General features: G+C 35.6%; 1 protein-coding gene across 3 annotated transcripts in view; it reads right to left on the reverse strand.

Moving 5' to 3' along the window:
- LOC142975760 (uncharacterized) overlaps positions 1–15,536 on the reverse strand; it is an 80,885-nt gene that overhangs the window by 13,395 nt on the left and 51,954 nt on the right. For all 3 annotated transcript variants that reach the window (XM_076118810.1, XM_076118811.1, XM_076118812.1), the window contains exon 4: positions 1,731–1,918. In XM_076118810.1, the coding sequence (XP_075974925.1) occupies positions 1,731–1,918 (188 nt within the window). The remainder of the gene's footprint in view (positions 1–1,730; positions 1,919–15,536) is intronic.

The following is a 15,536-nucleotide window of genomic DNA, read 5'->3' on the forward strand; positions in this document are numbered from 1 at the left end:
ATTACCTTTGTACGAGACTGTTGACCACTAATTGTAGTTCTAACACGTACCACAGTCGACCACGATTTGTTTGCCGAATGGAGCTCAGCTAAAACGAAGTCATCCGTTTGTTACCCTCGTATTCCATCGACGTAATGTTGTTTCCCTCGGCCTGAGCCTATTCCGCGTCGACAACTTTAGTGTGGGGCTAGTGTAACTCGATTCCGTAGGTGTTACATGTCGGCCCGCCTGACTTCGACCCCTCGGGGCTTAATCGCATTTTCATTCGATATTGTATCTCTACGCGATGTTTTCGTTCTTTCTCTTCGACTCGTGTACAATATTCACCGAGTGATAAAAGCGAAAGCTTTTAACGGTCCCCATTTGTTAAATGTTTAATTGTTAACTAAACTTTCTTCAATTTCTATTTAGAATTATAACGCTTCAAACTAAAACTTTTGTTTTATGTGCCGTACCAGAATTTATTACTTGAAATTCCTGTTTTAGATTAAATTTTAAGCGAGTAGAATATTACAAAACAATTTGTTGATGTAAAGCATAAATACGTGAACAAAAACGAAGAGATTTATAAAAATTAATATATACGAGCTGCAAATGAAAATATTAACATACAAGGTAATTTAGGTACACGTCGAGGAGCTACGAGTTTTTTTACAGTTATAGTGTAAACGTATAAATTAGCGCCTGTGGCATGTATGTTGTATGTTGACCGTCTTTATTTGCAAAATATTCAACTATTATGTAAACGGCAAATTATGTTGTCGTTCCATTTATTAGTAAGTAGCTACTGTTTTAAGCCTTTCAACGGTAAAATATGCTCATAATTGTGAAGCCTGAAGGCGTTAGTTAAAGAAAAGTTTACGTAGTTTCACGTTCGCATTATTTCCTAGGAAAAGTTATTTAATGTTACGATACCACGTCGGCAAATTTACTCGCAAACCACGGTAAAGGAAACGCTGCGATAATAATTAATTGAATTTCCCAAACGAAAGAGAGTTAATGGTCCGTTTATTTATAATAAATATTGAGTTCGGTCAGATTGTGCAAACGATTTGTAGGGACGTGATTTAGCTATATTGCGAATTGTAATTTTCGCCTGTAACTTGGACCTTGGACACAAAACGCGAAATGCTGTACAAATGAGATTATTTTTCATCGCGTAGTGTACAAGCAGTCTAATATAATTTGGTATAACTTTGTGGTAGACATTTTACAGTTTATTACGTTTGAACCCGAGGCCTCGACGCGGACCGTGTTGGAGTTTTCATAAAAGTTTTTACGTTTATAGCCCAGCCTCCGGACCGAGGGAAGTGCTGCGACAACAAATGGCATTTTTAACATGACTTACTGTTTATTTTTGTAAGCACGACACCGTGTTTTATGATTGTACCTTCATAACAGCTATGCAAGCAGTGCTTTGTAAAAGGGCAGACTGGCACACTTAAATTTTATGGGGTCTGTTGTAATGAATAAAAAATGTTCGGCCGTGCACTCGCAAATAACCTCGGGAAAGTAAGGTAGCAGTGCTAAAGATAAGAAAAAATGCGCAATATGCTAACATTATTTGTGTAAATTTATGTCGGCTGGAACTCTTTAGAGTGGAGGCAGATAAAGTAGAAAGATTAAATTGTTTTAGGAGTCAGCGGCGGGTGCAGTACCAACTGCAAACTCCCATAAATTTTATGTTAATTTCTTGGAGAGTTTTAAGTAATTTCTCTTAAGGTACTTACGTAGGTGCTTAGTCCGGCGAGGGGTACTCCGTTGGCGGAGAGGAGCAGGTCCTTGGGGGCGAGTTGGCCGGTGCGCCAGGCCGGCTGAGGGGGGTACAGTCTTCGTATCCTCACGAGGCCGCCGCCACCACACACCGACATGCCCAGACCACGTCCATCCTTCTCTACGACTACCGTGAATGTGTTTTCTGCAAAAGGAGAAATGTTTTTAACAACCTGAACGAGTTTTATAGCATAATTCATTTGCATACACGAGAGCTTGTTTTTTTGGACTGATTTAATATTATATAATATCATTATTTCTACATTATATAATTGTTTATAGAAAATGAGATCGCCGGAGATTGATTTATTTGGAAATAAATTTAAAAAATTACCTAAAGAACACACATATAGAGTACAAAAAACAATCTTTGTTTGAGATGATACGTAACGGGTTACTGTGAAACATTCTGTTTATGTGCGTTTCGGGATGGGACGTGCCACTAACATCTCCAATAAAACCGAATTCCGATACGAGCCAGTTTTACTGCTTATTTACACCAACTCGTGTTGCAGGAACTGAAATAACTTTATCCACCTACAGTAGTAAAGATTACGAAAGTGTAATAGAAATAAACGTTTTAGATAAGACGCAAAAAGAAGATAGAAAGTGATCTTTATAAGGATAATTATATCTTAAAATATGAAAACTTCTACAATTACTTTCCCGACAACAATAGGCCTTCAAGATCATTAAATGCGGAGATTTATATAAAATTTATATTTGTTTGTGGGCACAAAGTACCCACGGATTGTGAAGACCGCTTTAGGCAGACCCAAAAGTACCCAGGTGTTTTCGTTCCACACAAAGCAAACGACGGTAAGTACTTGTTTGGTCGCAAACATTGTTTATTCAGTCCTCTTTGGACGTGTGTAAACTCAGATTAAGGTTATGTTCGGCACGAGAGTTCAAAAATATTCCCCAGTAATTGAAATAGACTTCAATAAAGCAAATGAAAGGCAGACAAGTGTCGATCTACGGTCAATTTAAGCCCCTTTTAGGCCTGAAATGGACGCAGAGGGTGGACGACATGAATTATACATTAAGGGTGTCCATGGCAACAATTCGGACGCGAAATTGTTCATTTAATTTTATTTTATGGCAGCTATGATTTTTTTCACTTTAGAATATTATTTTTATTGCTAACGGTCCACTGGGGTAAGGTGTTTCGGGACTGGAAAAATATTGAAAATATATTTTCGGTTCGAGAGCTTGGTAAATTGAACTCTACGCTTTTCATTTTAACGTACAATTTTATATTAAAGTGCGCTAGGTACCCTTTTAGCCGGGATTTGTTTAACATTCCAATATTATTAATGTACCAACATTTAATATGAGTAAGTGAGTGCGTGACATAACTTTAATTCACTAATGTTTTTAATGTTTGAGCCTAGTATTAATAACGACTAATGCGTGATACGGCGCTATAACACATTTAACCCATTGAATTATATTACGTACTACGTAATTTGACTCGTATTTAATCTGGAAATGTCTGGAATGATCTGAAATTTGATTCATGATGGCGGTGACCAAGTGGCAGATTTTTGTTTTATTCTTTGTATTGATTTAATGATGATTATTATAAGTAATTGTAAAGCGATGTCGACCCTTCTTGCGATTAGCTCTCAAGACCCTTGATTTAAACCCTAGGTCAAAAAAGTCTCATTAAGTTTTAGTCACAAAAAATCGGCATTCAGAGCCCGGATTAACAACGCCCAAATCGTCATTAATTCTGCACGTGATGTCATTTTAATTAGATACTTATTATTCCTTTACAAACGGTCGTTATTGTGGCTCATTCCGTTTACAATTGTATACAGATGTAAATAAGCTTACAATCAAAATAGCTATTAACAGAATAGAGACAATTAAGTTTAGAAATACCAATTGGGTATTTGCGCGGCACAATTTCGTGAAACGTATTGTTCTAGCACAGAAATAGCTATGACATCATTCGCGTCGGACATGATAATCAAAATCAATAATATCGCTGCATTCCTGGTCTAGAAACCGCTAGTTTGGAACCGCGGACCGAAATAGAGTATACTCAATCGTTTCTTTTTTATGAGCATGGGGAGTAATCAACTATAGTCGGGTATACAATTCATGATGTTCATTCTTTTGGGAGTCGGACATGGGTTTTGATTTGTACGTAGTAAAATCACTTTTGTGACCATCTTGGGAACTCGGGCAGTGCCTTGTTCAGTACAGTTCTATTGTCCGAAAGAAGTTAGATGAATCTGTCTATCTTCATTATATTAATCTATTAAAGAAGTAAGAGGATTCTTTGTTCAATTGACCTCATGAACCGAAGTGTATAACCTCATGACGGGTAAATGTTGTTTTCAATATCAAAACGTATCAGAAGTAAGTGAAAGAAAACTTCAGCGTTGAGCTAATGTCAGAACAAAACTCAACATAACCGATACCCAGCTAAAACTGTCCAGCTTTTAACTGTGAATACGGTACAAAACAGTACACAGAACAGTTGAACTACACTGGACCGACCAAAATGGCTATTGTAACAATTTCAGAAAGGACAACAGCTGAGTGCACTAGTTGTTCATAGTTTGATATTGGCAAAGTTCGCCAGTCACGAGCTCGCACTGATGGCCTGTATTTAACGATACAAGTAATAATGCTCTAGTAATGGTATTGTCGCCTCTTATTTTACATACATTGTGGTTATTTTCGGCTTTTGTTAGTGCTTTGATGCTTTTTATATCGTTTGGTCGCTCGTTGTGGGATTAGGTTGATATAAATTTGTGTTTAAGTGCGGTTTTTATTTAAGTTAAGGCGCGTTAATACCAAAATGAGAATATTTTAGTGCCATTCTGCATTACTGATATAAAACGCAGTTTATACAGAAACCGATTGTAAAGTTAGTATAACAAGCACGTATCTCACAATATAATATATTAAACAACATCAAAAAAACTCTTTTAGCATTTCTTATAGCGTCTTTTAATATCTAAAACTAAACGAAATCATTAATATAATCCAATATCTATTAAATGATAGCTTTAAACGCATCATCCGCAAATTGGTTTGCACTTGATAGATTTCTGAAGTTAATCTCATCTGAAGCTCGTTTTGCAAAACAGTTTAATAGATATTAATGAAGGTTCCTATATCAAAGTAGCAGTCTAGACAGTCTATTACAGGCTATTACATTATCCACGGACGATGACGCGGGAGGCCCTACAAACGTTTAAGTAGGGTGAACAGGAAATGACAGAAAATGGAAATATATGGAGCAAAGCCTTCAGAAACCGTTGAGTATTTTGTTTAAGGATGTCCATTACGGTAAACGACGTGCGTCGAACGTCTTTCAAAGTAAGGAAGGGTTACGAAGATACACAAATAGGCTTATTCAAAATCATAACGAAAGAGTAACTGCATTGCAAATAAGTAATAAAACGCTACAGCTATCAAACATCGTTTTAAAAGCCCGCATAGGATCAATTTTCACGTTTTTAAAGCTCACGTGTTTGCATATAAAATACATAAACGAAATACCTAACAAAAATGCAAATGGTTCGAAAAATGCTTTACTCTTTTTTATTAAATTCATTTTACGAAAGTTTTAAATGTCTGTTTTTGTTTTTCATATTTTCAACGACGAAACATATTTAAAATAGTTGTTGAGTTTTAATTTAATTTACGGTATCAAGTGTGAAACATAAATTGTTAAATATTTCAATTGAAATGACTGTGTGGTCTCATTATTTACTCAGTTGACCTTTCCGATATAAAATTAACGGTGTTTGGAAATCTATTTATACATTACAGTAATTTAATTAATGAGATCGAGAGTAAATGAGCCAAATTAATTTATAGAACTGCTACCATTGTTCAGTGGTCGTAACCGCACTATTTATCGTGAAATTTTCGGATCTATTCAGTAATTGATCCCAAAATGTTACAATTCCAGTGGTATTTAGTTTAATTGAAATGCTGATTTCGAATTTTGAGCGAATATAGTTTTTATCGCGTCACGATTCTCATTAAAATAAATCGGTGTACAAAATATATCTATTTACATCCTATTTCAACACATCCAGCAAAAAGTTTGTGTATCAAATTACCAACTCCATTTGACCCCTTGGGTATACCGGCGTTCATATATTAATTTGATGTAGATTAAATCGATTATTCGAAGGTTAGCCAGTTATTGATGGCTTAACCATTGATCTGAGACTAAGAACGTTACTGGCAACTAATTACTTGACTATTATTTAATCCATGCTTAGTTTAACGTAGCAGTTGATTAGTCTGCTTAGCCGATTGGTATGCAAAATTCAACCTACAGCTAATAGTACTAGAGTACATTTTCAGGTACAACAAGTACTGGACTGAAATTGCCTGTATTTAGCTTCATGTCTTGGAAATTCTAAGCTCTTCTTAGTTAATTATACTTATAGCTTAGATGCATTTGAATAATAATGCAGGTTCGTGCATAGTTTAGGTAATTTATACCGAACATCGTGTTTGCATAAATAGTTTAAGCACCGTTTACTATGAAATTTTTGGTTTCAAGGAAATTACAATTATGCAGCAAAACCTGCATAATGGACATTCTACTACCGCATCGAAGAAAAACTATAAAGAATAATGACATTCAGAAAAACTGTTCTGTTGCTGTTTCCAGAGAAATACACTTAAACCTGAATTTTAAATAACTTTTGCATCGGAAACTTGTTTATATGATCTACTATCGTGAATTGTCACCAATCTATACTAATATTATAAAGCTGAAGAGTTTGTTTGTTTGATTGTTGATTTGAACGCGCTAATCTCAGGAACTACTGGTCCGATTTGAAAAATTCTTTCAGTGTTAGATAGTCCATTTATCGAGGAAGGTTATAGGCTATATATCATTACACTACTACCAATAGGAACAGAGTACCAGTGAAAAATGTTACAAAAACGGGCAACATTTTGACCCATTCTCTCTTATGTAACGCAAGCGAAGTTGCGCGGGTCAGCTAGTACTTAATAAATGCACAAGAGAATATTCTTTTTGTATTTTAATTATACACAAACATCTCTTAGTACCATCGATAACTGCCATAAAAATAGTAGAGACGGGAAATTAACAGCTTCAATTTGAATATTTTACAAAACTAATATTACAGAACTATAAATAACTTTATCCCTAATAACGATCCTCCTGAAACTTTATAGTAGAGTGGAACACTTCAAATGTAGAAACGAACAGGAACCGGAAGCTTTTGACGTTTATTAAAACTTGAGGACACAATTAATTATGTTTGTTTAGATACAAGTGGACTTCTTTAGTCTTACTTTTATTTGAAAGCTCTACGGCACTACGAGGACAGTCATAGAATAGAGCGCAGAGTATAATTTAATTTGATGTAGATTTTTTGCAGAACTCTGAAGACTGTTTTTAAATAAAATTGCGAATTTTTCCTTAACGCTGTTTAACGCTTGTGTAATTTTCAACTTCGCTATTTTTTTTTCTTTCTACAATGAAAGAAATATAATATGTAAACTTGAATTCCGTAATGACGATGTCTTAAAAAGAAGCTTGCGTAAGTACTCAACTGACTGATATGGATGAGGCAAGGGAAGTACCAAGGGTCGTACCAAGTGGCGTTCTTTGGTCTCGGCCTATGTGATTTTATGAATGTAATCATAATAGCCTTTAACTTGATATTAGCGGCACTAAGCTTTTGCATATCATTATTACAAACTGTCGATAGTGACACGAATAGTCATTAGTAATTCGTGATCGCTCTCTGTTCGCTGTCATCGGCAGACATTGCTATGTGAGATAGCCCTGGGACTCGAAAAATGCTGTCGTAGCTTCCTTACAAACGTTATTTGCTTGCTCTTTTACATTGAACGTTTGACCATTGATGCTTAATGATCCAGACTTCCTGAAAACAGATCTGTGGAGTAACTGGGTTGTGTGTGATGGAAAGGTCTTTTAAATAAGAGAGGTTATTAAAATTATAATATGTTGTAGCCTGTGTTCTTCGTTGGACCAAAGTCCTAAGAGATTGCACAAGATAGATAATTTTTTAAAAAATGGGGAGCCCATTACCCAGCAGTGTACTTTACAGACATTGAAAAAGAAAAGTAATATATGTATGTGCTTTTTTTTTACTTTCTTTCGTTCGTCTATCTCGTATATTTTTGTCGTAATCATACCTTAATTAACAAAATAGTCGTTGTAACGTAAATCAGCGGTCAGGAAATAAACACGTCCACGCTTAATTATTCTCGAAGTAAACATCAGAATTGAGTTTGAGTTGCGAATCGCGATAATGTATTCTCGCTACATATTTCCACCTTAGTTACTCGACGCTAAGTGAAGCGTTAAGCTGATTAGGGAAGTTCTCTTTTACATACACCCCTCACTTGTAACGTCTCATGTATGCTAGAGAATATTTAGTTACGCAATAATACGTAGAGCAAGTTTTAGAGTTGCGCTAGATTTGGAAGTCATACTAAAATATTCATTTCCAACTTTATACTAACACTAACTGACCCGCGCAACTTCGCTTGCGTCACATAAGAAAGAATGGGTCAAAAATTTCCCCGTTTTTGTAACATTTTTTATTGCTACTCTGCTCCTCTTGGTAGTAGCGTGATGGTATATAGCCTATAACCTTCCTCGATAAATCGACTATCTAACACTGAAATAATTTTTCAAATCGGACCAGTAGTTTCTGAGATTAGCGCGTTCAAACAAACAAACAAACAAACTCTTCAGCTTTATAATATTAGTATAGATTAATCGCTAAGTATCGCATAATTGGTAAAAACAGAAATGCCAAAACATCTTTTATAAAACCAAATCGTTAATTTATTTAACTTTCTATCTTAGTATTTCTAGTATCAATTTTAAAATTTTAACCGAGATGTTATAATGTAAACTTCACATGCTCAAACTCGAGTACAAGGAGCAGATCCACATGTTGCACAAAAATGTCGAGCAACAAATATTTGATAAGTTAAAACGTAGCTTTATTGTACACGTACCTTCTGCGGCGTACCTCCGTACTTTATCAGAACATTGAGAACTCCGGGGGACTTTGTTTACCTACATAAATAACATTACGAAAGTTGTGTACTTTGAAAACTTAGTTGAAATATACTAATGATGTAACATCTACAAGAACAAAGTTGTTTTGACATAATTCACGTCTAGTAGTCGCCCGGAGTTATATTATCCGTGTGTATTTTGTTCTTGAGACTAAGTTATAAAAATACGAATTCTAAAAACAATGAACCAAAAAATTACAATTTGTTTTGACATTTTCCTTATTATTTGCCGGAGTTGAATGACCAATGCGCATCACGTTGTAGATTTGAAAATCGAAAACAAAATAGCCAGGGAGAGCACGGGACATGTCTCGAATTTTGAGGAACTGAAAATACTGGAAGCTAGAAATTCCGTGTATCAATAAATTTTGTAACGTTCGCTAAATTCAAAAGTTATTCATCGGATAAATTTATATTCATCTAGTTTTCAGAACTGAGTAGCACGGTTCGACGAGTTTGACGCTTAAAATGTACTGCCAAAATATGTAGTTGCTACAATTTTATTATCATTCAAAATTTTTCGTTTGATAGTCGGTTGTCGGTAGTCGATAGTGGTAGAGAATCGGTACAGAATAACGTCCGTAACCAGATTTAACAGAAATCCGAGTAGTATATCTAGAAACATGGCATTAATTAGTCGTCCATGTCCGAACTATGCCGTGACCCCAGTTGCAATAGTCTTGCAGATCCGGGTGGACCAAACAATAGCGATATTGGGAGCACGTACACCGTGCCTCGAGCTTTGACACTGTTTGACGTTGGCCGTTTATTGGCCGGCTGGTAGCTGTTACTGCGCTGTTACTATTGAATTGGAGGTTAAGGTGTGCCGCATGTTTGTATTGTTTGTTTTGTTTCAGTTGCATCGATTGGAGCAAAACGTCCGGTGTAGCCTTTTATTCATTGCTTCTGTAGAGTGTGCTAGTGTCAAGTTAGGTATTATAAACTATCTGTAATTTTAAACTTTGACTGCCTTCGTGGCGCAGTGGTTTAGGTCGCCACGCCAATACCATTGCGTCGGGAGGCCGTGGGTTCGATTCCCACACGAAGCAATTATTTGTGCGATGCACAAATTATATAATTATTTTGGGTCTGGTCATGCTTTGTGTCCGTTGTTTGTAAGTCCCCGCGACACAAAAGAAATTCTTAATGCGCGAGTTGTCCTTAAAAATACAGTATCAAATATAGGTTGTGTTTTTCAAATTTTTAACTCGTAACGAAATGTTAAACGTGTTAAAACTGTTTTTACCAATGTCGTGTGTTTTTTCGATGATACTACCGATGTTTCCAATTAGATAATTGTTTGGTTCAGTCATGCGAAGAAGTAAACATTACAAAACAAACAACTGGATAAAGAGTTTTATTAGTTGGTTTAATTTCCGTTTTATAAAAAAATATAGAGTTGTAGCTTTCAAACTATTAATCATAAATAAAATTGTACCCAGTACAATGTAATTAAGTAATCACGCAACTTTGATTGACGTCAAACTATTTGCACTAGTTTCTAAATCATATCATTTCTAATTTATGTTACTGAGTACTGTTATTTCTAAGCTAACTATTATTTGGTAATTAACACTTTATTTTTGCGCAGGAAGTTGAATAATTTGAACAGTTTACTGGCGAGTAAACTGTATAGTTATAATTTACTGGTCGTTTACAAAACAATAAAGTGAACATAGGAAACCGAACTGTATAAAAATACAATTTTCCTACCTTTATCATTCGTGTATACCCGACGTAATTGGAAGTAACAAGAAACTCTACCTGGTAGGAAATGGAAACATGTTTATTTTGCATCTTACGGCTCCTAAGTTTCGGAGAGAGGCGGTCAGAATTATTTGCCTAGAGGAACTTGTAGAATTGATTTTCAAAGTTTCCGTTTGAAATGAGCGCCCCTCCACGTTTACAACACATTTTATTTGATTTCTTGTACGTGTTCCAAATACATAAACTTGCGTTTCGCGTAATATTTGTAATAGAAGCTTCAAAGGTACGTGAAAATTCTGCAAATAAGTAATTGGAAGGAGGAAGTTTCTGGGAAACGAGTGTAGCTAACTACTTTAAAGGAATGTTTTCTACGTAAGGACGAAGTTATTATGAATTGGCTTCGTGTTCATGTTCATAAAGCTTTAGTTTGTTCGCATGGCGGGTGCTCGCTCACCTATCGCGTGTTCTGGATCAGCGGCCGCATGTGACCTGCCCCGCGATGCATGCACCACACCGCACCACGCCGCACCACGCCGTGCCGCGCCTTCCACTCGCCATCACACTTAATACCACATTTACCAGACAAACCTTTTAATGTGCCTGTTACAATTACGCTTCAATTATAATGTGTTTGATGCAGCTTTGCGTGATTTCCCTAATTAACTAATTACCCGATTTATAATGGATGATGTTTCCTAAATACCATCATTGCTGGTGAAAACCACAGGTGTTATTAATATATTATTATTACCGAATACTCTGTTTTGATTACGTTATATACATTTGAGTGAATAGTTTAATCTCAAACACAATCAATGTTTTCATCTCTAAAGCAAAACAACTTGTTTTTCAGATAAAAGTTAGTTGCGGTAGTTGTTTTGAAAACGTACCTCGGCGAGTTTCAGTCGTGTTCCCTTTCTATCACGCTGAGACAATAAAACACGACTGGAAGTGGGTATTCAGAATGCAAAACGCTTACCGCGTCGCGCGCTTGAATCCGAACAGTTCTAGCTCTTTGTAGAATAATGTGACTAAGTAATTAGTACGGCAGAACTTCGCTCGGATTCCATGAATTCAACTCGGAAATTAAGTCGGCGAATTCATTGCAGATTCGGGAATGGAGCACAACCGCAGTTTATCAATTGCTTATCTCTGTGTGCAAGTTGTCAGGGGATTAATTAATTATAACTCTATTATCTATGTGCACAACGTTGACATAGAACCAGCCTGTATAGAACTGATAAATTACTTAACAATTTGCTACAAAATGTATGACACTATGAATTCTCGAGCGTAAAGCGTGAGTGGTTAGACCCAAATCATTATAATAAAGCTTTGTGAGTGACGTAATCGCGAATGTTTTACCACAAGTTAATCCGCTGACCACGTTAGTGTCACTTAAGTTTTATATGGGCGCGTTAGTGCATTTCGCAAGCGGAGCCAGTCTAATAACTCTGCCACGAGTGAGGCGAGGAATTCAAACGTGACGTCATCTCACGTCGCTTTACAATGTCCATGAATAAAATGGAGTGGCATATTAAAGCTCGGGTAACGGCTCGTACGAAATGTAGGCATGGAAAGATTTTCATTAGTCTGTCTCGCTCGGAAAGAATTCTTGGGCCAATCACGCACTGCATTAGTGTTCTGATGTTCGGTTTTATTTGATTGTGTGGTTGTTGCTCTATAGGCTCTGGAATTAGTTTGTTGATAGACAAAAACAAAATAACATATACGTTTGCTGACTTGACTTCTCAGTCACTACTTTCGTATTTATAGTCTTAGTCCGATATGGTTAAGCATTTTAGCTGTAAGTATAAGAAATTGGGGTTATATCCAAAAATACAATAAAGTTCGTAACTTATAAAATGTTAATTTGCCAACTTAATTGCACTAACATGCAAAAAGTGGAAAGATCAGAAAGATAAAATTACTGAAGTCTATTATTTCAAAAGCTCTTAATTTCTTTCAGATTAACTACTTTCACGAGATTTTATCGCAGCTAATTTTTAGTTTAACTAGTTTAAAATTTCTCGACACTTTTTATCTTTAGTTCTACGGTAGCGAAAAATCGTAACTTTTATCTTGTACTTTTTAACACGTGTTCACGTTAACGTTAGAAATGACGTCGCGATATACGTCATATCCATGCGGGTATTATACCTGCCTCTCAATTAAAAACGTTTGCTCAATTCCAAAAACAATAGATCAACTTCAGTTAACATAGCTGGCGAGATAAATATTCACGTTTGACTGAATTTCACTTTATACCTACACACAGTACATTTTCAATCAACATTTCCAATTTAGTTCAGTTCGATTCAACGAACTCGCATTTATGATATAAGGCTCAGGCGTTAGTGGGTATCAGGATGTTAAATAACAATTATATTATACACGACAGTTCATTTCAGTTCGCAAACATACGCTTAACGAACATAAAAGGTATTATTTAACTGTTTCAAAGCAGAGCCCTGTTGATCGCGACTATTGCATTTGCAATATTACAGTAGTCATTACCCTTAGATGGTCTAAAGGCCATTACTGTCTCAGTCATTACAGGAGACCTAACATAATTTGTATAAGGTACATGTACGTTCTACCTGAGTATATTTGCTCATCATACGATTTTATACAGATGTACATTGCACTCATTTAACAGAATGCGTACGCATTTATGTAAATATAGTTAACTATCTTCAATGCTGGATATTTGTTTCTTGATTTGCAGCACTTATTTCTACGACAATATCTAACTGTGGAAAATCACGCTATTGTGACTTCTTCTTCTTGTCGTATGATTAGTGGTCAACCTAGTGTCAAAGTTGTTCAAGCCGCCCGAAGACTTTTGACGTGACTGTCGTTGGCTATTGTGACGATTTCATATTTTTCTTCTACAATCAAATAATATTGCGTAGATATATTTTTAAGTATTTGGGATTATTGTATCCTTTCAACCGTTAGTTCCTCCATCACTTGACCTTGCTCTAGGATATTTCTCGTCGTTTGTACTCTCAGTACGGTCCCCTGGCTAGCAGGTTGTCACCAGTCTTTGTCCAGTCTTTAATGAGGAAGGTCGCTTAAGTTGTTGTTTGTTCCCCTTTGATGTGTTAAAAACCGGAACGTACAAAAGTTTTCATGTTTGCGGTATTTTGTAGAAATGTTTTCACTTACTTTGACGCTTTATCAGTACGTATTGTATGAATCAAATGTATTTCGTGTTGACTATTTTGGTAGGTCTGTGCATTTTCATTTTCAATGTAAGAAGGGTCAAATCTGATTGTAATTTGTATTAAGGCGTTCGTTTCTTATGATATAATATACTATACATCGTTATACAATATACTATTTGTAAAATTATTTCAAAATATATCGCTTACTTTAATTTGCCGTAAACTAGCAAGCTTTCATAAACACCAGTTAATGATAAAATAAAGCAAAATACATAACACGAGGTACCTAATAACTAAACGGTCTTCATTTTAACTGCTGCGTTATAACACTGCATAATTATGTAGCAAACACATAACAATATAGTCCACTGGTGTTGCCTACATACATAAATTTTGCGGGTAGCCGTGCTATACCTTGTAGATAGTATCTCGGTTCCGTTTCCTGTGTTGGGAGAAAAACAAGCGATTCGGAATTGAAATGTCGTAGTCGGTGGCGCGAGTACGATATGGGGAATGTTTCTACAGCTTTGTTTGAAATTTCTGTTACCGTAACTAGAATTTGTAGTTGGTGTGTGTTTTTTATAGGACTGTACGATGTGTTACATGAAACTGGTTAAAAGGCTCGAAATGGAAAAATATGTACTTATACAAACAATATTTGATACAAAGGATACGAAACATAATAATTAAATATTTTAAGAAATATAGTCCTTTTCGTAAAAAAAAGACGATTTATCATATAATTTCATTACCTTGATTGCATTTTGTGGACATTTCCTATTTTTATCCATCTTCACGTTAACTTTGTTTGATAATTCTGTATTAATATGTTTAAAAAGACCGCTTATTCTACAATGTTTCCTGAAGCGGTAATTAAATTGCTTTTCAGCGAGGTATTTCTATTGTTATGCCTTTGGGGCTTGTGCCTTGCTCTCATGTTTGGTTCCCTTACAATGCTCGGAAAACTTGTGAAGTTGAAACAATATCACAGTTCATTATTAAACAAAAACACTGAAGGAACTAATCAAATCCGCAGTCTATTATTATAGGCCACCTATAATATATTTTGGTCACGGTCATTTCTTCTACAAAAAAGCTAAGAAAGGAGTTTATTAAACATCTCCGAATAAAAAATATACACAAAAATGCACTGCATTTCAGCACCGACTGCTTACCAGCGCTGTGTTTTACGCTTATTTTCCCATAGAAATTTACATATTTACCGCGGCGCTTCCACCGGCCCGCATTATTAGAAGCCACTGTCTACCAGATAATACTGTTCCTAAAAATACATAGCCGCCCAAGGTAAAAAATTTAATATAAAGTATAAGTTTTTTTCTTACAAATTATAAAGAAGATAAGGTTTTTAATAAAGTTTGATTAAAAACTTAATTCTTTCAACGTGAAATATTCTTTGTATCCGACAATATGGCGGCGTCCATTGATTGGCGAACAAAAGTAATTCGAAGTCACAGAAGAGAGTTGTGTCGAGTTGTAATAACTTCGCCGAGTTATCTTTGTAAGCGGAATGAGGAAGGAAACATCAAAGTCAACGTACAGATCACTGTGACATTATTTACAAATAATTGAACGGTAATTTTGCTTAGGTGCGGGCAAAGAAAACGATCGATAGCTGATTCTGATTCGTATACTGCACGATTCTGTTAACTCAGCATAATCCGAGTAATAATATGACTAAACCTGGTCTACGAACTTTTAAACCTAAAATGTTAACAAATGACGCAGCAAATTGACGCATTAAATGCCTCGAATGTAATTAAATGAAATAGTCATTATGCAGAATCTATG

This window comes from Anticarsia gemmatalis, chromosome 9, assembly GCF_050436995.1.
Source record: "Anticarsia gemmatalis isolate Benzon Research Colony breed Stoneville strain chromosome 9, ilAntGemm2 primary, whole genome shotgun sequence".
Taxonomy (NCBI): domain Eukaryota; kingdom Metazoa; phylum Arthropoda; class Insecta; order Lepidoptera; family Erebidae; genus Anticarsia; species Anticarsia gemmatalis.